We start from the raw sequence: 26,993 nt of genomic DNA on the forward strand, positions 1-26,993 counted from the left end.
TCTATCTATCTATCTATCTATCTATCTATCTATCGTTCTATCGTTCTATTTTTCTGTCTGCCAGCCTTTCTTTCTTTCTTTCTTTCTTTCTTTCTTTCTTTCTTTCTTTCTTTCTTTCTTTCTTTCTTTCTTTCTTTCTTTCTTTCTTTCTTTCTTTCTTTCTATCTATCTATTTGTCTATCAGTATCTATCTATCTATCTATCTATCTATCTATCTATCTATCGTTCTATCGTTCTATCGTTCTATTTTTCTGTCTGCCAGCCTTTCTTTCTTTCTTTCTTTCTTTCTTTCTTTCTTTCTTTCTTTCTTTCTTTCTTTCTTTCTATCTATCTATCTATCTATCTATCTATCTATCTATCTGTCTATCGTTCTTTCAGCCTCTCTGTCTGTTATTCATCTCTTAAGACTCTAAAATGTAAAGTTAACTATAATATGGATACAGATAAATGTATCATAAATATTTATTATATAATATTATACATAATATTTATGATGTGTGTGTGTGTTCCTTTGAAGGGTCTGAGTAAGAAGACCGGTGTGTCGTCCAGTGTTCTTCAGGCCTTATGGATCAGCTGTAGTACTGATGGTCTGTCTGCTGCTTTGGCCTCTCTCAGGAACCTCTACACACCCAATGTCAAGGTCAGCACACACTGTTTTCAGCGCTCTTGATTACAGATTTTTTTGCCCATTAATTTTCTCCATTTTCTGAAAAGGTACACTATCTAACTTTTTGGCCCTCTATTGGTTAAAAAACTGAACTGTATTTTTTGGAAGAACATTGTTTTGGTTGTGCTTCGGCTCTGCGTGATTGTGAGGATGAATATGATTATCCTACTGCTCATAAAACATTCATTACTGGGTTTAGGAGATTTAGGCCTGGTTTCACAGACAGGGCTTAGATTAAGCCAGGATTAGGCTTTAGTTTAATTAGGTAGCTTTTACAAATGTGCCTTAGAAAGAAAAAACACATTACTGATGTCCATCTTGAGACAAAATGCAAGTTTCTTGTCGGTGCAAGTTGCTTTCAGTTAAAACTGCTCAAACATGCATTTTTAGTCAGGGGCTAGACTTAAAGGGGTGGTAAAACACCTTTTTTCGAAGGCTTGATTGTGTTTGTGGGGTGCACTGTAACATGTGTTCATGCTTCGTTTTTTAAAATTCGCATTATTTTTCACATATTTAACCATTATTCTACACTGCTCTGTCCCTCCTTGTAAAAACGGTCGGATGATTTCCTGGTTCTAAGAAGCCCCGCCCTCAAAAATACGCAATGGGCTCAGATTGGTTAGCTGGCCCAGTGTGTTGTGATTCGCTAACCGCCAAGTGCACGTTGTTTCGGAAAGCCCCTTACCCTCACCGGTAGTTTGTGCTTCAGTAAACAACGGCATTAATATTCCCATACCAGTTTGAGCCCGAATCAGACCCAGAGAATGTCAGTGGAGAGGATCGAGCAGAACCTGTTCAAGAACGGCTGTTAAAGGACGTTTCAGAAAGGTATGTTTTTTTTTAAGACTGCAGATCTATTGTGATCGCTATATGACACTGTTACTTTTGTATATTTAAAACGATTGTAGCTAAATATCTGTCGCCAGAACTATTAACCCAATACGAACACTAAACATTGGCTTTACAACAGTAGCCAAATCAAACACAAACCATGTTTAGCATGCCTGTAGATAAACAATACATAAAAGCTATAATCAAAGAATAATTTACAGTGATCACATAAACAACAACAACCACGAACATTCCAAGTTCGCTGCGCTGGTGATATTAAACACAAGTTTGTATGTGTTTGTCGGATAAGTATGAATTAACGTTAGCATTTAACAAACTGGTTTGTGGAGACAAACAGCGTTGTCCTTCGTTTACTTCCTCGCTACAACGTACAATCAACAATACGAACTATTACAGGAAAACTCATCAACGAAAAAATCATACTTACAGCTTGTGGCTCGTAAACAACAGCTTCTGTTTTTAAAGTTGGAACTGCTCGATCTTTCAGGACAAGCCATTGTGTGAATCCTGCATTGTAACTCGTGTAGACTGAGGAAGCTTTCCTCCGGAAAATGTGCAGCACAGAGAGCGACATTTGGATTATAATTATGAGGGACCGAGTTAAAAATAAATTGTAACCGTCCTTAGGAAGACTGAACAAAGTGGACCTGCAATCTGGGTGAAAATAACAGCGTTTCGACGGCATAGCGGCAACGACACTCTACTACCACAACAACTCTTCTCCAAAGCAACATAAAATGGCCTCGCCCCCTTTATGTATTGTGTTCCCAGAGGAGGGGTTTATGTAAATGTTGGGCTTAGTGATGTCAGCAAGCCCACAGGAATGTCGTGTAGTCCTTATCAGCCGTTTTCTGTAGTTCTTAGAAATTGATTTCTTTAAAAGCAAATATCTCCCTTTGATTTAAACTTTGAGCGTTGTAACTTTGCAGATGTTGTTTATGCTCAAACAGCAACATTACAGACTAACTAAAGTTAGAAAAGTGAAATCGTGTTTTACCACCCCTTTAAACCTTGTCTGTGAAACCGGGGATAAACAGTTTAGATGTTGATTTCTGTTATAGAGCGACATATGACAATTTATCTGTTCAATAAAATACCCTAATCTCCTGTTGAGCAATAAAACACCATAATCTCGGCGTCGCTTTTACCCCATTTCAAATCCCTCAGTTCTCGCCATCTCCAAAAAGCCACGGCAATGTTGGTTCTTGTTTTATTACGAGCTCTGTCTCGTTCTCTTTTCTCCTGCAGACTCTCCTCTGTTCGCCGTTTGTTTAAAACTGGTTATTCTTTGGAGTTTGGAGATTTAGGTGCTCCATGTCAACATTTCCGGCTCTTTTTGACAACTAACCTCTGACCTCTCACACCACACACACACACACACACACACACACACACACACACACACACACACACACACACACACACACACACACACACACACACACACACACACACACACACACACACACACACACACACACACACAGAGACACACTCAACTAACCTTTGACCTCTCACACCAGACACACACACACACACACACACAATCAAATAATTTCTGACCTCTCACACCACACACACAGACACACTCAACTAACCTCTGACCGCTCACACCAGACACGCGTCAAAGCAGCAACTTTTCTCTATTAACGGATATGACGAGACACAAACTGGCGAGTGACATAAATTATATATTGACTCATTATTAAAAAATGTTTACATAGTGTAGTACCTTTAAATGCATTTAGACTGTTTGTAGTTGTGTTCTTCATATAATACCTGGTGTTGATGTGTAACTGTATCTACACATATGGCTCAAAGAGAGCCAATTAGAATGCAGTGTTTGCCTATGACCTTTGACCCCCTACTCATCTTCCCTGTCAAAGCTCCTTATGCAAACATTTATAATGAGACATGATCATTATAACTGCTGAAGTCCAGCGTTCAGGCATGTCACTTCATTTATTCAATAATGTGTTTATATAATAGATGTGTGTATGTAAATGAATTTCAGCAACTGTATTTAACAAACCCGGGCACTGATGAGCTCTTCTTATCACTGAGTTTGATAGCAGAACGTTTCGACTGACATTGAGATATTTGAATACAGTTTCACATTGCTGTGATGCAAAACAATCTTGTGATTGTCTGCATCGATCAAACATTGAAATCCTCTGTCAGATTAACTCCGCATGTCTTCACTCCATCGGTCTGATGCGAAGATTATAAAACCAATAAATGTAGGAAAGGACACTTGACATTTTAAGTAATTACCAAACCGTTTTAGTTAAGGTCATTTAAAGTAAAGTCATTCAGATGATTCCTCTGAGCTGGACTGTGTGTGTAATAGAGGACGGCCGCTGCACTGAGACTCCAGAGCAATTATCAGCAGGAATGATGGATTTTAGCTCAAAGCAAAAGTGATTTTATTTTCATCCTCATCTTAAATGTCCTCGTCCTTACGGTTCTTCCTCCCAATGCGTCTTCTTTTGAACACTATAGACTGCAAGCACACATTGCTCACAATGACAGATCCAATGAACTTTCTCTACCTGAGTTCTATTTCTGGTTTTAGGGCTATTAAAATTTGCATTGTGACATTTTCATGATAAAAAAAAAGCACATTTACCCTTTAAATCAGAATTATTATAATAATGCAATAATACGTTTTATTTTTGCGTTTTTAATGAATAATTACTATAATGCACCATACATTTATGACACTACAACAAAAACTATTATATCTATAAATTATATATATATATATACACTCACCTAAAGGATTATTAGGAACACCATACTAATACTGTATTTGACCCCCTTTCGCCTTCAGAACTACCTTAATTCTACGTGGCATTGATTCAACAAGGTGCTGAAAGCATTCTTTAGAAATGTTGGCCCATATTGATAGGATAGCATCTTGCAGTTGATGGAGATTTGTGGGATGCACATCCAGGGCACGAAGCTCCCGTTCCACCACATCCCAAAGATGCTCTATTGGGTTGAGATCTGGTGACTGTGGGGGCCATTTTAGTACAGTGAACTCATTGGCATGTTCAAGAAACCAATTTGAAATGATTCGAGCTTTGTGACATGGTGCATTATTCTGCTGGAAGTAGCCATCAGAGGATGGGTACATGGTGGTCATAAAGGGATGGACATGGTCAGAAACAATGCTCAGGTAGGCCGTGGCATTTAATTGTTGTGGCTTCACAAATGCTTTGCTGCATACCTCGGTTGTTATTTCAGTCAAAGTTGCTCTTCTATCAGCTTGAATCAGTCGGCCCATTCTCCTCTGACCTCTAGCATCAACAAGGCATTTTCGCCCACAGGACTGCCGCATACTGGATGTTTTTCCCTTTTCACACCATTCTTTGTAAACCCTAGAAATGGTTGTGCGTGAATATCCCATTAACTGAGCAGATTGTGAAATACTCAGACCGGCCCGTCTGGCACCAACAACCATGCTACGCTCAAAATTGCTTAAATCAGCTTTCTTTCCCATTCTGACATTCAGTTTGGAGTTCAGGAGATTGTCTTGACCAGGACCACACCCATAAATGCATTGAAGCAACTGCCATGAGATTGGTTGATTAGATAATTGCATTAATGAGAAATTGAACAGGTGTTCCTAATAATCCTTTAGGTGAGTATGTATGTGTGTGTGTGTGTGTGTATATATATATATATATATATATATATATATATATATATATTATACTGTACATGGTCATATTTGTGGTGTTATAAGAATGAATTCTGGGGAAAATATACTTAAAAGTAAAAAAATAATAATCCTTGTTTACTTTTTAATGCTATACATATTTAATATATTATATACCGCATTTTATTTATCACAGTAAAACGCTACTAGCGCCACCATCAGTTCAAATTTTACTTATGTGTTGGGTGGATGTTTTTTTTTTCTCATAGCCTTTAAACTCTTTCATTGCAAGTTGATTAAATATGGTGTTTTCAGTTCCTGCTAACTCGCTTGTACCAAACTGTAAAATGTATGTTTTTTTCTCCTCTCAATGTAAACGAGTCGTCCTTGAATTCTTTACATTTCTATCAGTGAATGCTAGTTGAGTTTGGCCCCTGTAATTGCTGTGTGCAGCTTTATTTTATATTTATCTTTCGCCTCTTCTTCTCCATCTCTCTCTCTCTCTCTCTCTCTCTCTCTCTATTCCTCAAGGTGGAGTCTAAACATTCTCATGTGGTTTTTGGTAAATAAAACAAATTTCATTTCCAGGCGTTCTCAAGCCTCTGGGGCCGCGCAGCCGCTGCTGATTAAACGTTTGTTATTCATACGCTTATCAAAAGCAGAATCCAGGCTGATTAATGACTGGGACACAATGTGCCGCCTCGCGCTGGAGCTCTTAATGAGTCTGTGAATTGTGATCAGCATGCTTTACCAATCAGCAGTTTGTTCATAGTGAACTTTAAACACAGGATGAGGGATTGTTTTACAAAGAAAGACACAATATGAGGGCTGGCTGAAGATAAATGACAACCGACAGCGCCGAACGACTGAAAATCAAAGTCGATTTTAGGGATTTGGTTGAAGAGTCTGAAAGAAAACTAAATGATGTCTTGGAGTTCTTGATTCAGACACATAATAAACATAATCTGAGCTCTCATACATCACTTGTCAGTCTCTAAGCCGTCTCGTATCTGTCTCTAGGTGAGCCGTCTGCTGATGCTGGGTGGAGCGAATGTCAACTATCGTACAGAGGTGTTGAACAACGCCCCGGTCCTCTGTGTCCAGTCCCACCTGGGCCATCAGGAGATGGGCGCGCTGCTGCTGGAGTTCGGAGCAAACGTGGACGTGGTTTCAGAGAACGGCATGAGCTCTTTGTGTTACTCGGCAGCCGCTGGTCATCTGGGGCTGGTCAGTCTTCTCTGTAAGAGAGGAGCCAAGGTAGAGTATAGATATGTATTTATTTTCAGTGTTCACAATTAATGTGCATTACATAATCAATTACTTTTTTGATGTAATGAGTAAAGAAATGCATTACTTTGTATATGTAGTCATTAATATTTGAGTTATGCAAGTTACTTTTCACTTTCATAAATTAGCTGAATTAAAATTATCTTCTCCATAACGTAGTTACTTAGACATGCACACTCAGATTTTCACAAAAAAAACATTACTTTCAACCTCCTTTATATATATATATATATATATATATATATATATATATATATATATATATATATATATATATATATATATATATATATATATATATTAGGGCTGTCAAAATAGCGCGTTAATTTCGATTAATTAATCTGAGAAAAAATAACGCATTAAAAAAATAACGCAGATTAATCCATTCCGTATTGACCTTTGAACCTGGAGCCGCTCTAGCCACCATTCGACTGTAAAATGAAGGAGGGACGCGCCGGCACTGCCTGGATCACACTGATGATGGTTTAGGCTGAAACGCGTCTGTGTGGACATGGTATGAATAAACATATGAGATATAACTAGAGAGTGCAGTTTTTCATCTTTATTGGATCATTGATAGGAACATGTACTTATAAAAAACTAGAGGTGGGCATAGATTAATTTTTTTAATCTAGATTAATTTTGAAATTAATCTAGATTAAAATGGCTCATTTGAATTCTGCCGAAGGCATTCAGAATATGTGTGCTACCCAAATAATGCCTATAAAAGTAAGTCTTTGAGAACGGGTTTCTCAAGCCAGGTGGCGCATTAGACCAGGGGCTCATCTCCTGTTTCCAAAATGCATCACAAACTGCTTGAGAAAGCTGTTCTACTCATAGACTGTAAAAGGTTACTACTGTACTGTTACCGTCCGTAGGCAACATTAGGCCTATGTTATTATCAACTACTATAGGCTATCAATTAGGGATGGGCGATATGGCCTAAAATCCATATTGTGATATACATTGCAGCCTCATGCGATAACGATATACAGTATATTATAATAAAACCATTTCAGAACAGGTTACACAGACCCTGCTAAACAACTGCTAAATGTATTTTTTTTAAAGGGTATATGTAGTTTTGAGACATCATTTTGCAGATAAATAAAATTTAAGTACACTAGCTGCAGAGATCTTAAGTAGGTCTAATGTTTATTATAGCTTTGAGCTTATGAAACCCCAAATTTAAAGTTATAATATTGTCTAACTGATGTCTTTTCAGTTAAAAAGAAACACAACAACGCTTCTTAAAATCGGGCGTAGACAGAGATTATGTGTTAACGTTACACCACTCAGATATATTGGAATGAGAATAATACGCGCGCGCTGGTATTATTCAGTGACATCATGTTTCGTTTTGAATTTGAGGTGGTAGAACGGATTAGTCGTGTGTTAACTTACCGTTACCCCACACACTCGGATAGTTTGCTGTTGTTTGTCAGACGGCTTAAATGCGAACCAAGTCCAAATAATGGACGTTGCAGCTTTCACTTTCAGCCGTGTTTACTTAAGATGACGACGAATATGCGTTGCAGCCGGGTTTACCTCGCGGCCGTGGGTAGATTGCGTCATCATAGCTTGTGAAGTAGAGCCATCTCCCAACCCAACTTGGGGAATAGATTAACGGCGATATTTTTATTATCGCACGATAAGAGTCGCGTTAACGCCGATAACGGCCCACCACTAATATATATATATATATATATATATATATATATATTTATATATATTTATATATTTATGTGTGTGTGTGTGTGTGTGTGTGTATGCATTATTTGCTAATATATTTTTATATGATTAAATATTCATTAAAAACCCTTTAAAAATGTTCAGAGAAACAGGATATTTCAACAAGAAAATTGTTGGGCAGGACTTTATTTTATCCATTCGATTAGTTGAATTAGTAAATTTGCCATTGGAAATATTATGCACAAATGAAACATTCCCAATAACAGCAGAACCGCGTATTAACAAAGTAAACAGGGTTCACTTTGCATTTATGAATTTAGAAGATGTTTTTATCCAAAGCGAGTTAACCCTCTGAGGTCTGAGCTGTTTTCTGGGCCCTGGAGGTGTTCTGACATGCTCTGACATTTGTGGTTATTTCTGTTACTTGTGACATTTTCATGGCTAAAGTCTAATTACACTGTATTCAGCACAAACTCTGCTACAATAATATATCAGCAGCATGTATGTAAAAGTTTGTAGTTTTGAGATAATGACATTTATGCGTGGTTTGTGAAAATACAAAAATAAATTCTCACTGAAATAAGGTCATGAAACCCATACTGATTATTTCTTCACAAGACTTTTGAAAATTGTATCACGTAGCCTAGAATATTTGCTCCAAAACGATGTGAGAATCACCCTGACTGCTCATTCAGAGAAGACAATATATTGATTTAAAAATTTTACGACGTGTTTTGTGTTAGAAAGCAATATGCGAAGGGGCGGATCACCTCATTAATATGAAAGCTTTCCACACCTGAGAAAGACAAAGAACCTCCCTAATGGCCCTATTAGGAGCTTATCAGGGCCCATCATTCTGACCAACCTTGCACAAAGAATGAGGAGATTTAAAAAAGAATGGCTTTTAAAATTGTTTGGATTTATTTACAACACAACATAATCTAAAGATACACAACAAAAAAGCACTTATTGAAGAAAGAGACCTTTGTGCCATTCCTAAAAACATTGTACATACCTTTCATTTTCTAAGGTGTTTGATTTTCACTTTACCATGTTCATGTACAGAGACATGTACTGTGAATGTTGAAGTCAGCAGGACTCAGTGGCATCTGGGCCCTGAAAAAAAAAAAAGTGAACATACTGATATCAAGAGAAAGGCCTGCACGATTTTGGGAATACATTTTAGATTTTTCTTGTTAAAGTTGCTTTTTAAAATTCACAGAATACACACACTCACACAAATGTTTCCAACAATATATAATGAACACCAGGTTTGTTGTGCCTTGTAGGTATAGGCTATGCGCAGTGCTGCATAAAATAATAACAATATAGCAGCCTATATATATTTTCAAAAAGATTTCAGTAACAACTAAGCTAGAGAAAAATATATTGATTATCATGTTACTTCAAATGTTTCCATTCGTTATGATAATATGAAATGAGATAATAGTAAAAACATGAAGCCGTTTGGAGCGTTTTGCTTTTCCAAAATATGATACATTCAAACGCGATCGCGATCAAAAATATGATACATTAAAACGCGATCGCGATCAAAAATATGATACATTAAAACGCGATTGCGATCAAATATAAAACATTATGGTTAGGCCTACCATATACATAGCCTATCTACGTTTGAGCAGATATCCACAAACACAGTAACAGTAAACACGGGTCTAAATATTATAATATTCACCATATATCTAGCAACAGTTCAACTGCAATGTGAAATTTATGCAACAATAGCAAACTAATATGTAAGAATTTCTTACCTTATCTTTCTTGTCTTCAAATATCGTTCTTCTCCTTCTGATGTAAATCCAATGTAAGCTCAGGCACGTCTTTCAAACTCGACGAAAAGTGAAGTGAAGTGTTTTGTTGTTGAGGTAATGAGGGCGATCGCGTTCCATGTGGAGATTTGCATGTGAATATCTTTTGCGCGAGTGGGCGTGGCCGAATTAAAAATAATTAGGAAGCGTTTGAGAAGCTGGAAATCTTGTTGGTTTTATACAAATTACTTAAACAGAGAATATTTGTTTTCGTTTTGAATCCGATCATTTAAAAGTACACACTTAAATGTTTATAAAGGTGTATGGCTCATAAATGTGTAACAAGTATTCGCTGAGTTTTGTTTCAGTTTATAGACGTGCTCAAGAAAAAAAAGTTCACCGCGACGGAGAGGCAGAACGCACACACTGTTTTTTTTCCTTATTTTACAAAAGCACAATGTTTTGATTTGATTGGAAGTGGACACATACAAAAGTAGAAATACCACAGATTCTTTTTTTATATTTATTTTTTCTGTATGACCATAAATGACGGAGAAATTTAAGTTTAAAGTGCTACAATGTGGAGAAAATCCAGCAAAACGCGCCGGCGCGTTTGTCGACCTCAGAGGGTTAAAAAGCAATATGCCAAAGAGCCAAAAATTTGAGTAATATACAATGGCAGATTTATTAGAGAACTAGATTAGGAAGCAAGCTAGAGAAGATGCGAAATACAAGAAATAAAAATATATATATGTTTTTGATTTCTCTTTGACTCTTAATCGATACCGCTAACCTGAGACTTATCTGTGAGATGCATATATTCATGTTGCATGCATATTGATATGAATTTACACATGCCGTTTGTGGTCAGGTGGATCACGTGGACAAGAGTGGCCAGTGTGCGCTGGTGCATGCAGCCCTGCGGGGTCATTCAGAGGTCATCGAGTGTCTGCTGGAGCTGAGCTGGAGCAGTGAGGGTCAACATGACCTGAGCCTGAAGAACAAAGCCCTGCAGCAGGGGTTCATAGCAGCCTGCAGTATGGGACACATTCATGTGAGCTCTCACACACACACACACACACACACACACACACACACACACACACATACACGTATCAATGGCAAAACCTTTTAGATGCATTTTAGATGCTATTAAGATGCATTTCTGCCTTTTATGAGGGCAATTAGTTTTTCTAACCACTTAAAAACGCACAGTGTGTCGCCCATTTTGTGTCAAATGTTTCACTTGAGTCATTTATTTAATAAAAATAATTAATAAATGCTCAACTACACTAGTTGCTACTGAACAACTACAGCTGGCACATATAAAATCAAATCGGCATCAAACGTAAATGTAAATAATGCAGAAGATCTCATAACACAATAAATGATCTGTTAGAATACAGTATCATTTTGATTACTCTTATGTTGTCAACCATAGCAGTGGATATTGATTTATTCACTGTTTGGGAGTTGTTGTGGATGTTTTCTTCACAATCAGTGTTTTCAGAGCTGTTTTTTTGCCTTTATGAATATATCACCATTTGTCAAGTCAGCTTTATTTCTATAGCGCTTTATTACAATACAGATTGTTTCAAAGCAGCTTCACAGTTAAAAAACAGAATCAATAATGCAAACTTCATCAAATATGAGACAAATTCAAATTCTGCTGTAGTGATCCAGCTCAAGTCGGTTCAATGTTGATTCAGTTCAGTTTAATAACTGATGATGTTGCAAAATTCGTCAATTATGAAACAAATTCGATTCTGCCTAAAAGCAGCTCTATCTGATGATGTCAGTGCAGACAAATCAATGATATTACAGTTTGTTTTTTTACAATCAATAAGATCAATTTCACAGTAGTTGGGTCACTTTTTCAAAACTCTTCTTCACACAGTTCTTCAGTTTGGCACAGCGGTTCATTTTACATTTAAAATGCACTAAAACTATCAAAACACGTCATGCATGTCTCAAATCCACTCATTCTTCCATAACACTAACAAATGTTGTTATCCAGCAAACACACTGTCACTTATAAAACAATTACCTAAAAACACTAACAAACAGGCATGAAAACAAGAATCACACTCAGTAACTGCAGTAAATGTTACATGGTCCATGTTTTCGTGTAGATTGTAATGAAATTAAAAGACTAACGCCTGTATAGGTGTTCGGCTATATCTTTTTTTTTTTTTTTTTTTCATTTTTTTTTTTTTAGATTTAGAATATATTGCAATGGGTTATTACTATAGCAATATACCAAATTGCTGTCTTATTCAGTTTTGCATTATGTTAGGTTTTGAACTTTAAGTATAACAGTTTTGAAAAGAGTGTGTAAGCATGTGAAAATTGGCCTGTCGGTACTTCAAGGTTGTTTTGAAGTGAGAAAAGAAAGAATTTGTGTAATTTGAAAGTAGTCATTGAATGCATTTTGTTACAGCAATCATAAATGATCCACACTTTATCCCACATAGAAATACAGCAACATTGCAAAAAGATGCAGAAAAGCTTAATAGGACCTCTTTGAAACCATTTGTGTGCACCTACATACAGCCACAAGAGTATGTCAACTATTGTGCATAGTATACACACTTATATGAATGTGTGTGTGTGCAGACAAGACCTTGAAGTATAAATCGTAATAGATGTTGTGAGGATGCAGATCAGCCATAGCAACAGACCGGTCTCTAATCTCCAGCTGTTTGAGCCTTTAACCTTCAGCTCTTGTGTGTTTTACTTTCTGTTGAGATTATGACAGCATCAGCGCATATTCAGTTAACTTCCTGTTGCTCAGCCCAGATATTTGCATGGTTGCATTTAAGATCCCCAATTAACTTATTGCAAATCTTGCCAGTAGTGTAGAGTTTGCATTATTTTTATTACAAATATTAATTTGTTATGCATGATAACCCCCCCCCCCCCCCCCCAAATATAACTTAGCAATGTAACTTAAAATTCCAAAAAATGTATTTACACAAAAACACTTAAAAAAACACAATTCCAGATGCCCTTTCCAGATGATCCTCTCATATGCCCTTTCTAAACCCTGATTTCAGTCCCTAAGTGTTGCATGCTGCCCACTGGGGACGTTTCAGAGTCTTTGTTTGTTGTGTTGTTCCAGTATTGCGTTTGATTTATTGTGAGATGGTGTTTTGGCAGGTGCTGGAAGGCTTGTTGATGTTGAATAATGAACTGGCGGTGCAGATTGATACCCATGACACACTGTGGGGAGAAACAGGTACGGTCATTTTTTATATATATATTTAACAATATAAGAACAAGAACATATTCAGCTATTCAGATGAAGGGAGAAATCCCTTCCCCCTGACCCTTCAAAACCAACTGTGTTTTAGCCCATGTATTCAACAGCAGGACATCACTTTAATGGCCTTTTAGAATGCATTTTTATTTAATTGTATTGTTCCTGAGGTCCACTTAGATCCCACTTTGCTCAAAACATGATGTGTCATGATGTCACTGAAGTGTTTTGCATCCTTTGACCCTTATTAAAAGGCTTATTTTCGCTGCTGTGTCTTTAACATTCATATTTATGCATTTGGAAGATGCTTTATCTAAAAAGAGACTTGCATTGCATTCAAGGTATACATACTTGACGTGCAAATGTGGGTGATCGTGTTGAAATTCACTCATCCATCTGGTGTCTGAAAGTTGCATACTGCAAGTTTTATAGTTTAGTTTCAGTGAATGCTCTGTTTTCACTGGTGAGATTTACAGTATCAGATAGAAAGTTGCTGGATGTTTCATAGTACAAGGATGTCTTTTCTTTCGCAAAAGATCAAGGAGATTTGATTTGTCATAGCATGGGGCTACATGGAAACATGCATATCTCAGCTTCATGTATGTGTGTGTGTTTGTGGTGTGTGTGCATTGAGGAAGTCAACAGACTGCAGGAGGACTTTTAAACTCTACAGGGACATGAGATATTGAACCCAAACAGAGATTCAGCAGATAAGAGTGTTAAAGCATCACAGCTCTTTCCCCAGGCAGCCGTTCACCTCTGAAGACCTGAAACCAGACACTTTCTCACTTAACATGGGTTTTCCTTTGGCTTGTACAGTAAATTAACACTAAAGTTGAGGTAGTGTCTTTTTTTTTTTTTTTTTATAAATAAAGTTTTCTAATATGACATTTGTTTTTTCTGATTAAAGGTCCAAAAAGGAAACAATAGCACGCTATACCAAATGTATAAAAATATGGGAACTCTACAGGTGAAACTCGAAAAATTAGAATATCGTGCAAAAGTTAATTTCTTTCAGTAATTCAACTTAAAAGGTGAAACTAATATATTATATAGGAAATTACATGCAAAGTGAGATATTTCAAGCCTTTATTTGTTATAATTTTGATGATTATGGCTTACAGCTTATAAACATTTTCAACATATCTGAGATTTTGAATTTGGTGTTTTCATAAGCTGTAAGCCATAATCATCAAAATTATAACAAATAAAGGCTTGAAATATCTCACTTTGCATGTAATGAGTCTATATATTAGTTTCACCTTTAAATATAATTTAAAATGAGATATTTTTTATTTGATTTATCCTTTTTTATTTGTATTTAAATTATTTTTATTTATTTGTTTGTTTATTTATTTATATATTTTTATTTCCAGGCCTGAAAAATCATTGGGAAATAATAAAATGTATTTTCTTATATTTTTATATTTTATAATAATGAATAAATTCATTTATTTGTTATTAATTTCCAGGCCTGTAAAAGTCATGAAAATGAACGAAATCTTATATAAATATAGCTTTAAGAGATTTGTCCGTGTAATATCTATAAAAATATATATTTTTTATAAAGACTTTTTTTTCATACACAAAATAAAATGAATTAATTCCTTTGAAATCATCCTCCATAAAAAAAGACAGTCTCAAGACCGATACTACCTGCTGTTCAGCACCAGTAGACCAGAGATGTTAATTTCCTCTGAGTGCTCTTGTGTTCTTTAATCTTCAGACCAGGATCAAACCTCTGTCCACACAATCCCACTAACAAACAGAGCTGAGATGAAGGTCACTTCCATTATCAGACCGCCTTGAAGCAGGACCTCCAGACACACATTTCTCTTGTGTTCTCCCTTTCGAGCGCTCCGGATTCAGCAGATGCATTATAAAAGGCTTTAGGAGTAACTCCTGTTTTCTCCTGTTGAAGTGTGTGTGTTTCCCTGAGTGAACTTTTCTGTTTGCTGGGCTTTTGTTTATGTGTTGCTGTTTATCAAGGCCATACAGTAATTGAGTTTCTACGTGGTTGAAATTGCAGTCCTGCTTAATGCTGAAAACATTATGATAGACGGAGAGTCGTCCTCATTTGACTCGTTTGAAGCATTTCCTTATGCAAATGAGCATGAATCTCTTTACATTGCTGCATCAATCGAAGAAGGTGTTCACTAATTGTAGTTTTATCCGTTTTCGAAGCATTTTATAGCAAGAAATGTATATCAATAATCATGTTAGTTATCTTTGATGGAAATTCAAAGACTAAATGTATATACAGACAGATTTAACAGCACAGGATGGATTCTGCTGTAGTTAATGTGTGAGCAAACGTCAATGATAATTTACAGTGTTGTCATCAGAAGTTCATAGATAGATAGATAGATAGATAGATAGATAGATAGATAGATAGATAGATAGATAGATAGATAGATAGATAGATACACAGATAGATAGATAGATAGATAGATAGATAGATAGATAGATAGATAGATAGATAGATAGATAGATAGATAGATACACAGATAGATAGATACACAGATAGATAGATAGATAGATAGATAGATAGATAGATAGATAGATAGATAGATAGATAGATACACAGATAGATAGATACACAGATAGATAGATAGATAGATACACAGATAGATAGATACACAGATAGATAGATAGATAGATAGATAGATAGATAGATAGATAGATAGATAGATAGATAGATAGATAGATAGATACACAGATAGATACACAGATAGATAGATAGATAGATAGATAGATAGATAGATAGATAGATAGATAGATAGATAGATAGATAGATAGATAGATAGATAGATAGATAGATAGATAGATAGATAGATAGATAGATAGATAGATAGATAGATAGATACACAGATAGATACACAGATAGATAGATACACAGATAGATAGATAGATAGATAGATAGATAGATAGATAGATAGATAGATAGATAGATAGATAGATAGATAGATAGATAGATAGATAGATCTGTCATCTTTTTTAATGTGGAAGGACTTTTGAATTGTGAAATTTGCGGTGTGTTTCACAGCACAATGAACTCTTTTATCACGAAAGATCAAAGAGATTTTGATTCCTCATGATTTGAGCCCTTTGATGTGTGTCAGATATGCTGTGTGTGATCCAGACTGCAGATTCCCACTGTTTATACAGTTGCATTGTGGGGGATTGTGTGGGACAGCTCAGGGTAGCAGATGCGGTCTCTCAGTCCCAGGTGGGACGTCCACAGTGAAGCCGTTTGGTTTCAGTGAACCCTGCTTAAATGTGCTTAACTGTAATCAAAAAAAATTAATGAAAATGTAAAATTGCATTATGGTTCTAAGAAATAGGCTTGATTTCTTCAAGCAAAATATCATTTTTTTTAGGGTTTTTGTTTGATTTTTTGAAGTCACACGTGACCTGGACATGTTCTTGATCCGTGTGAAAGTTCACTGTTGTTTGTTGTGGTGTTTGTGGGTATAAAAAGACAGCTTTCTGGCTTCTTTCTGTCAGGTTTGTTTCTCGAGCAGCAAATAATGGAGTATATGAGCTCTCAGGTCTGCTGAAACACGCCTGGAGTTAAAGACGACAGAAACACCATGACCAGAAAACATGGACAGATCAACTGATTTACCCTCGGCTCACTGAGATCAGTGTGAATACTGTTAGGCCGTGTGTCTACCAAAGTGCTTTTTCACGGGCTAGCGTATTTTTTCAATTGTTTTCAATGGGAGCGCCGCATTTTTAAAACGCCATGAGCGTAACAAGACGCTGAGCGTTTTTTTCTCACACTTGAAGTGCTGAACACTCTGCGTTTTTTACAGGTCGCAGAGAGTTGAAGAATGTTCAACTTTGGGTAAAACTCAGCGATCATCACTCTCATTTTTTACCCAACTGTCCAATCACAGTGGAGGAGAGGCGGGACTAATACCACCCCGACCAACCCCCACAATCTGCTTGTACAACGTCGACAGTCGCCATGACAACAAGCAATAACGAAACAAAATCATTTAAAACAAGAGCCAGAGAAAATACGTTACATTGTATCGACATTTTAATATAGAATCAACACAGAAACAAAATATGTGTGAAATGAGACACTAGTAACACTTTCATGGATATTCCGTATCATAACAAGTGAAGCGTCTCAACTGAAAAAAATTCTGCGCTGCCAAAACGCTCTCAAGCGCTCATAGCTAGGTGTTTTCAGCTGGATAAAATGCTTTGGTGGACACACGGCCTTAGAGTAACACCAGAGAATGTCTAATAAGGGGAGAAGTTCCACTCTCAGTAAACTTCCGGCTTCTGAACTGGTTGCAGTTCCACTCTGGTTCCATATGAGGGCGCTCACAGGACGAGTGCAGAATGAATGGAGGTCTATGGCGCTATACCCATCAAAATCCACTTTTCTCAGAATAAAATTTTTTGTCTAGTAATTTGAATGTTGTATTCGAAAGGAGATTACACAATGGTGGGTGTTAGATTTTTTTAGAGTCACTTATTTGCTTTAAAAAGTCTTTTAAAATGTCAATGACATCATACACATCGTACGACCAGAGATACTGCTTTACGGCAATCCTTCAGTCGCTTTGGTGCTTTCGCGCTCTGCACTTTGTTTTCTCTCGAGGCATCGACAACACAGCGGACACAGGTAAACACACGTGCTAGGAGAGTTTTTGTTTTGTTTGTTTCTGGTCCCTGCCATCAAGCGGTATCTCTGGTCGTAATCAGTCCTTCACTGACCAATCAGCGTTCATTAGCAGAATGCTAGCGTGTTATGGGCAACAACAACTCAACCTGTAAGAAATCCAAAGGACATAAGTACTCGTTCATCCAACTTTAGACCTATAACCCATGTTGAACTTGCAAAACCTACAATCAAATCTGAGATTTCTCAACGGCAATCGGGTGAAAGAGACACATTTAGCCGTCTAGCTCCATAGACTCCCATTCAGTCTGCACTCGTGGGCGATCGCCCCCAGTGGAACTCTGGTGGAACTACAACCAAAATTCGGTACAATAAAGCTTAATAGGGAGTGGCCAGGCTCTCCGTAGACGGCCTAAGAGTAACACTTTCATTTTGATCCTGAAACACCAGAGCAATAAAAAGCCCTTGAGACATGTTCTGGATTAGTTTATGATGCGTCCCCCTCTGTATTTCTGCATCACTCCATCTTTCTGCTTCTGAATAAAAGCGTCACTTTTCGGTACGGATGGATGTTGTGATTCTTGAAGACATCACTAATGGCACAGGCGTCTTCTCCAAATGGACGCTGTCACTCCGGCTGTGTGGATGAGTCCCGGTCCTTTAATCTCACTCAGACTAACAGCAGAGAGCTGTTAGTCATGTGACCATCTGTCCTGGTGTCCTAGACGAGCCCGTCAGACCCGACACGAATGTTCTGGCCAGACAGAAGCTTCCAGAACACAGTCTGTTCGTTATGAGGAGAGAGACTGTGCTCTAATTAATGATCTATGAGTGATCTCTTCTGATTCTCTGACTGAAGCATTTACTATCCTTTAAATATTACTATAATTATTCTTTTGTAATACTGTCATCAGTTCTGGAATCAGTGCTATATGTCCTGATGTGATGAACTGTAAAATGCAGATTAACACACACATATGATGCACATTGAATATTAATGCATCAAGTAGAGATTATATGGCTTTGAACCATAAACTAAATACAATTATGCTGTTCATGTTGTCTTAGAATTATTTTAATTGCTAGATTCTACTTGAATTACTAGATTCTACTTTTTTATTTTGATATTTCATTTTATATTATTATTATTTATATATACAGTAATTATATTAAATATTTTAATAAATTAAATGTTATTTTATTTAATTGATTAATAATTGTTAACATTAGTTAAAGGGGTCATATAATGCCATTTTTGTACAAGCTAATATGATTCTTTAGGGTCTAAATTAAAAGTTTGTAATATACTTTAATTAAAAATTCTCATTAGTATTGTAAGAAAACACTAATTTTACCTGGTCAAAAACAGCTCTGTTTTCAGCACGCCGTTTCAGTGCATGTGTCTTTAAATGATAATGAGCTTTGCTCACCCCGCCCCTCTGTTCTGTGGGTACACCGTATTAGACATTCTCTGACCGTATCTAACACAATAACCACGTGTTATTCGTTATAAACGTGGGATTATGAATTATATTGAGAACGTCGTACATAGAAAAAATGCTGTAATGTACCCTGAGTGTAAACCTTAGACGCATTCATCGTGAAGCCTGCAGCAAGGTTTGCAAATTTCGCAAAGATTAATATAAATACTAATATAAAGGTTAATAAAACATTACACTCACATCTTCTGGAGGTTCAGCAGGAACACGTTGGTACCGATCCGTTTTTTCTCGTTTGTGAAGCTGTCTGGTGTGAAATGATTCGCGCAAACATGAAAGCACAGACGATCGTGGGGAATCCCCGTGAGGGAATCCCCGCGTCAATCCTTTGGGCATATCGCTTCAAAAACAAAACTCAGCCACTGCATCTTCAACGGCTCGGATTTAGGAACATCCAAATGACTGCTGTGTTCCTTATTACATCTAAGAACAGAACACCACAATCGCTTAGACGCTATTCTACTCCAGCATATCAACAATGGCGGACTACTATGACGACGGCTGTCACAGCTCGCTCAGGGCGGGTCTTGTGTTGAAACACGGCTGTCAATCACAATAGCCGGAGGGGCGTACGATCTTATGACGTCACAATATCGAACGGCTTGATTTCAGAGATGGTCAAACATATAAGGAGATTAAAACAAAACCACTGGATGGATTTTTATCATGATAGGATGGTTGTGTACAGGCACTGCCAACACACATTTCAGTGCAATCAACTTGTAAAAGTGCATGTACCATTATATGACCCCTTTAATGTATTAACTAATATGAACTAACAATGAGCAATACATTTATTACAGTATTTATTAATCTTTGTTAATGTTAGTTAATAAATATCCAGCTGTTCATTGTTTGTTCATGTTGGTTCACATGCATTAACTAATGCATTAACATTTGATTTTAATGATGAATTAGAAAATGATGAAGTAAAGATTAGTAAATGCTGTAGAAGTATTGTTCATTTTTCTGTTAACTAAAGTAGTTAACTAATGAAACCTTATTGTAAAGTGTTACCATTTAATTTATATGTATTCATATAGAACTTCCCCCAAAAACTATAACATGAATTATATGCACCACTATTTTTTTAATAATACATTAAAATAGTATGTAACTTTTTGCATTTCTGCTATTTTACTATCGATGATGTTCTATTGTTCACTTTTGTTTCTTTCGATTTTATGTCTATTTTCATTTTAGTTAGATTTTTAGTAATTTTGTGTTTTTGTTTTGTTTTTAAAATATATGTCAGTACAGTTTTTAGTACGTTGTAGTTCTTAGCTTTAGTTATTTTAGAATGAAAATGAGAAATGTTGTAATTTTAAATGCTTTTATTTCAGCGATTTTTATTTTATTTCAAGAAATACAAATATTTTTGTTTTTAGTTAACAATATAACAAATGCCAGTGCTCTTGTTGCATTGGCTTTTGGCTTGCTTAGTTGGGGACATTTAATATTCATGAAATTTATTGATCTGCCTTACTTAAGGTGGACGATGACGCAATTTTCTTCTAGAAACAAACTTTGTTGTATTGTTTTCATGTTATTACTGAAGCTGCTTTGATACAATCTGTATTGTAAAAAGCGCTACATAAATAAAGGTGACTTGACTTGATTTTGACTCTTGAAACAGGTCTGACTGCGGCTGCAGGACGGGGGAAGCTGGAGGTGTGTGAGTTCCTGTTGGAGCGGGGGGCGCAGGTTCAGCAGGTGAACAGGAGAGGAGCGTGTGCCCTGTTCTGCGCAGTTCGGCAGGGACACTGGCAGGTGGGACGCTGCAAAACACCTGAACCACACAAACAGCAGTACTGAATATTTATATGAATATTTATATATCTTGCAGATTGCAGATCTGTTGCTGCAACATGGGGCGGATGTGAATGTAAGTGACAAACAGGGCCGCACACTGCTGATGGTGGCCGCGTGCGAGGGGCATCTCAGCACGGCCGATTTCCTCTTATCTAAAGGTGAGTTATCTAAATGCACTCTGAACTTTTTTTACAATCGGTAACACTTTATTTCAATAGTCCACTTTAGACATTCTACTAACTATAAGTAATTTGCAACTACATGTCAACTAACTCTCATTAGAGTATTAGTAGAGTGTGCTTAATATCTGTTAACACTTTATTCTGATGATCCTCTAACAGACATTATAATGACTATAAATAACTTGGCAACTACAAGTCAACTTATTCTCCTAACCCGAACCCTAACACCTAACCATATGTCATAACCCAGAAGTCTACTAATACGCTAATGAGAGTTAGTTGACATGTAGTTGCAAAGTTACCTAAGCCCCTTTCACACAGATATTCCAGAAAATACATGCAATCCTGGGATCGTTTGATTTTGGTTCATTCACACTGCCAGTGAGTGCGTTCACACACATCCAGTAAAGACATGTGACGTCAGGACTCCTGTCAGATGTCAGTTCTGCTGATAACTCTTCGTCATTTCTACATGAAGACGAGTCCATACTCCCCAGTAGCGCCACTGGGTTTGTTGAGTGGCTCGTTCCCCATATGCTGTAGCATAGGTTGTAGAAAGGCCTGTGCTATGGCACATGCGTCATCACTACAACACACCCCTTATGGCATTGGTCCTGGCTTTTCACACAGGGCACGTTCCGGGACTGATCCCGGCAATGTTACTAGGTCCCCATCCCGGCATCAATCCCAGGATGTGTTTGCGTTCACACAGAAGGCACTCTAGCAATTTTACGGCAATTTCCCAGGATCAACGCGCTGTGTGAAAGGGACTTTATCGTTAGTAGACTGTCATAAGTGGACTATCGAAATAAAGTGGAACTGCATAATCTTTTGCAATTGCTGCCTTTTAAATTGCCTTGCAACTTCAAGTGCTTCACTTTTTCCAGTACTTCATAGCTTTGAATATTATCCCATTTTAATATCATTTTCAATGTGATGATTTGTAAAACTAAAAGTATAAAGATGTAGGAAAACCAAAACGTTGTGGCGAACAAACACTTTTATATATATTTTTTTAAAAAGGACATGAAATTTGAAAAAGAAGTAAGTCACAAAGTCTCATGAAAAGCAAAACATTTTCTTCAAATTGACTGAATTTCTTTTTTCATAATCACTGAAGCTGTCGTTATAATCACTTCGACATGGTGACAAACACACATCTGAATGTTTCAGTGTGATTTTGTCAAAGGTTTAATAGACACAGTCAATTAGGAATAAGATTGCATGGGTGTTTGAATTGAGATTGTGATGTAGAACAATTTAAGCAGTATCTATAATATTTTTTATTTTTCCTGAAACTCAAGCCATTTTTCAATGCCACCCCCAATATATATTTAAGTAATTAAATGAATATTATAATATGACTGAAATGAATGACTGCTAGTCGACTAGAAAATTCTTCAGTCAGGAGCAGCCCTAGAAATAACACAATCAATGCTGCAAACTTCAAACATGAGACAAATTCACATTCTAAAAAGACAATAGAGTCATTATTCAGCGTTGATTCAGTTCAGTTCAATAACTGCAGTTCATCAATTATGAAACAAGTTCAATTCAGCTATAAAGACAGAAGACAACAGTCTCATTATTCAGCTTGAGTCAGTACAATTTTGATTCATTACCATTCAGAAACCGTGTCGATGTTGCAAAAAAAGTATAAGAGCAAACCTGTTTGAAAGTCCGTTGTTGAGATAAAGTGGCAAGTTTCCAGCAAGAGGTCAAACGAACATCCTCTGCTTTTCTCAGGAGCCTCTTTAGCGTCGGTGGATAAGGAAGGGTTAACTCCCCTCAGCTGGGCATGTTTAAAAGGACACAAGAACGTCGTTCAGTTTTTGGTGGAAAAGGGTGCAGTTATCGACCACTCAGACAAGAATGGACGCACACCGCTGGACCTGGCAGCCTTCTACGGAGACGCAGACATCGTAAGTGAATAGCATATTGTAGAGCTGTGATTAAAGCTCGTGGAGCTCGCAGGGCTCTTTTACATGTGAGATACGGTTGTGTGAAGTTGCAGGACTGATGCATCGGATTATGAGAGAAACCAGATTTTGAATTGGTAATTAACAGGAGGCAGAATTACAATATGATTTGAAGGGAAAGTTATCTGACAATGTGATGCTGTTTGGTGAAACTTAAATCTATTTTGATGGATAAGAATTGGTTTTACTATTGTGAGATGTGTGCAATCAGTTGAGGGGGAGGGGGGGGGATAGGGAATAAATAGCCATAATTAGTCAAAATAAAAGAGGTAATTATTTATAAACTACCATTCAAAAGTTGAGATTAGCAAGATTTTTTTGTTTTTGAAAGAAGTCTCGGTTACACTTTATTTAAGGTGTCATTGTTACAGTGTAATTATATATTTAAGTACTGAGTAATATTAAGAAACTACATGTACTTACTATAGGGTTAGGGTAGGATTAGGGTTTGGTTGAGGATTAGTTGCATGTAATTATGCATAATTTACTGTTATTACTATGGTAAGTACATGTAACATATGTAACAAGGACACTGTAAAATAAAGTGTTACCAGAGTCTCTTCTGCTCAACTAGGCTGCATTTATTTGATCAGATTTACAGTAAAAACTGTAATATTGTGAAATATGATTCCAATTTAAAATAACTGTTTTCTATGCGAATATATTTTAAAATGTGATCAAAGCTGAATTTTCAGCATCAGTACTTCAGTCCTCAGTGTCACATGATCCTTCAGAAATCATTCTAATATGATGATATTTATTATTATTATTATCAGTGTTGAATACAGTTGTACTGCTTTATATTTTTATGGAAACACTGATACTTTTTTAAGAATTCTTTGAAAAATAGAAAGTTCGAAAGAACAGCATTTATTTAAAATAGATTTTTACCGTCACTTTTGTTGAATTTAATGCATTCTCGCTGAATAAAAGTATTAATTTCTTTTCAAAAAATGATCTGACTAACCCCAAATTTTCATGAAACTTGTGTGTGAAATTCCACTGTCATTCTAACACAGCATCTCAGCCACAGGTTGACAGTGATGATTTGAAGCGTGTGTTTTTGCAGGTCCATTATCTGGTTGAGAAGGGTGCTGTGATCGAGCATGTGGACTACAGTGGCATGAGGCCTCTGGATCGAGCCATCGGCTGCAGAAACACCTCCGTTGTGCTGACCTTACTCAAGAAAGGAGCCAAACTAGGTGAGATCTGCACTTCGACTGGATGATAATGATACATTTTGCTTTGAAATGAAAAAGTGTGATGTTTTTTTTTTTTCAGTCATAATTGAACGAAGTAAAATACAGCAAATAGAATCAAGGCACCTTTTTATTGAGTACAGTTTTGAATTGATTCACTGAAATGGACCATTTGTCAATAGGCCACTATCATCAATAACATGAGCTTGTGATATTTATTAGCCAATCACATCTTTCCTCCTAAAGCTCTTGCATCACAGACCTGTGTGTGTGTGTGTGTGTGTGTGTGTGTGTGTGTGTGTGTGTTGCCGTGTTTCTACTGACTTGAGCTGATTTAATTAATAAATAAGATGTAATCACTCTGCTGCAGAATTTTAACAGCATCAACATTGATTCCATGTGACAATATTAGATCTAAAGTATGATTACGACAATGAGTGGGTCCTGACACGTGTTGTCTAACTCCAATAGAGTTCAGAATGTCTGTAAATGCCAATCCCAATGCATCTTTTTCATTATCTACATGGATATTAAAATCACCAATAATTAGCACATTATCTGCAGCCAGTACTTTAGCCAGTACTAACTCTGAATGAAACTCTGATTCTTTGATAAAGTCTGTATGGTGCCCTGGTGGCCTGTATTCAGTAGCCAGTACAAATGTCAAACGGTTTTTATCATTTACATTTTATCATTTAGAGTTCACTAAGCTAGTCGCATCCAAAGCAGTATCTAAAGCCTTCTTACTATCCTCGATTAAAGTTTGGATGCGCGTCTCTAGATCTGAAATCTTCTCTGTCAGCCTGACTATGTCCCTGCATTTATCACATGTGAAGCCCTCACCGCTGACAGAGAATGCTATGATACACATGTGGCAGGGAGTGCAAGTGACAACAATAGGAGATGACATGACTCACCGTGTGCTGACTGATTCGACTCACCACAGTCGTTTGATGGACTCGTAAAAGACGTATGCGCGAGAGAAAAAAGACGGTAAGCACGGATGGCGGTTAACAGGCTAGCGAAATGCTAACGTGTTGTGATAGCAATTTAGATTCAAGCTACCGATGTCAGATCAATGTGACATCACAATATATATGATATTATCTAATATTGTCTTATTAAATGCTGTGCAACAGTGAAAACGGGCCGTTCTAATGAAAATAAAGTGGAAAGTAAAGTTTCCAGTATAGCAAAACTAAAAATATAGTATATAAAATCTAATGAGTTATAATATAGTATATATAAAATAATGGGTTGCAGCAATACGGATTATAAATTTAGAGCTAATCAAGGATTTGTTAATCTCAAGATGTGTTGCACCACTTAATTTTAAACACAGATTAACAAATCAGGGATTAAAATTCTAATCTGTGATTAAAACCTTCATCTGAGTAATTTTGTCTGCCATGATTGATTCGTTTTTGTAATTAAAATGCAACGGTGTTAAAATTCCTTTTCCTTTTAACCTCCTGACCTGTAAATGTGAAGTTAATCCCTAACTGAGATTTAAATAATGGAGTGTTTTACTGGAACAACAAGATCAAAGTTAATCTATCTTAAATGTAAATTAAAACCAGGTACAACATGATGGTTTAAATGCTAGTCTGCTCATTTTTAAGCAAAGTTTAAAGTTTGGTGCAACATAATTATTATATAAACCTTTATTTAATCTAGATTTAATCTTAATCCTTATTGGTGCATCGGTGCCACCCGTAGTGTCCATCAAAGGCGCTTTTTACATCAGAGATTCACAAACGTTTTTGTCAGCCAAACCCCTTTGATATAAAATATTTACTTTAAGTTCCCTTGAGATTTAATACTTCAGTATTTTAACATCACATTCACAAGTTCACAGTTCTCTGATATCAGTTAATGGTCACATGACATGCAGGTAAACAAATGAAATATTTAATATTTTTTTGTGTTTTTTTTTTTTTTTTTAAAGAATGAATTATTAGCTTTCCATCAGCACCCTGCAGTTCCCTCATGAACCTTAGTTTAGGATTTATCCCTGATTTATGTTATTTAGTTTTGAAGCCAGTGTTTGTGGTCCAGTTTTCTTCAGTGGAAACATGTGGTGTCGGTGTGAACATGAAAGAGACGCTCTGTCTGTTCTGGTGTGACTGAGGTGAATGTGTGATGCTGTATTTTCTCTTTGCATGTCTCTTTCTGCTGTTTTTCATTCTTCTCTCTTCTAACTGCTTTCACTAAAACCATCATCAGGCTACAGAACGTCACCTTATGATCGAACAGGTACACTCTTTAGGTAACTTTATTTCACGCCAGTTACATTCTTCTCCTAAGCTGTGTTTTTAAAGAGCGGTTTGATGTAACGGACCACCTCTCTCTCTCTCTCTCTCTCTCTCTCTCTCTCTCTCTCTCTCTCTCTCTCTCTCTCTCTCTCTCTCTCTCTCTCTCTCTCTCTCTCTCTCTCTCTCTCTCTCTCTCTCTCTCTCTCTCTCTCTCTCTCTCTCTCTCTCTCTCTCT

The 26,993-nt window shown here is 36.7% G+C and overlaps 1 protein-coding gene across 1 annotated transcript in view; it reads left to right on the forward strand.

The window, feature by feature from the left end:
• Positions 1 to 26,993, forward strand: part of tanc1b (tetratricopeptide repeat, ankyrin repeat and coiled-coil containing 1b) — a 188,425-nt gene that overhangs the window by 154,356 nt on the left and 7,076 nt on the right. The window contains exons 15-22 of the mRNA XM_081367934.1: positions 518 to 640; positions 6,204 to 6,440; positions 10,803 to 10,985; positions 13,091 to 13,169; positions 20,968 to 21,101; positions 21,178 to 21,301; positions 23,072 to 23,247; positions 24,374 to 24,506. Of these exons, the coding sequence (XP_081224060.1) occupies positions 518 to 640; positions 6,204 to 6,440; positions 10,803 to 10,985; positions 13,091 to 13,169; positions 20,968 to 21,101; positions 21,178 to 21,301; positions 23,072 to 23,247; positions 24,374 to 24,506 (1,189 nt within the window). The remainder of the gene's footprint in view (positions 1 to 517; positions 641 to 6,203; positions 6,441 to 10,802; positions 10,986 to 13,090; positions 13,170 to 20,967; positions 21,102 to 21,177; positions 21,302 to 23,071; positions 23,248 to 24,373; positions 24,507 to 26,993) is intronic.

Source organism: Scardinius erythrophthalmus, assembly GCF_964197995.2.
Source record: "Scardinius erythrophthalmus genome assembly, chromosome: 6".
Taxonomy (NCBI): domain Eukaryota; kingdom Metazoa; phylum Chordata; class Actinopteri; order Cypriniformes; family Leuciscidae; genus Scardinius; species Scardinius erythrophthalmus.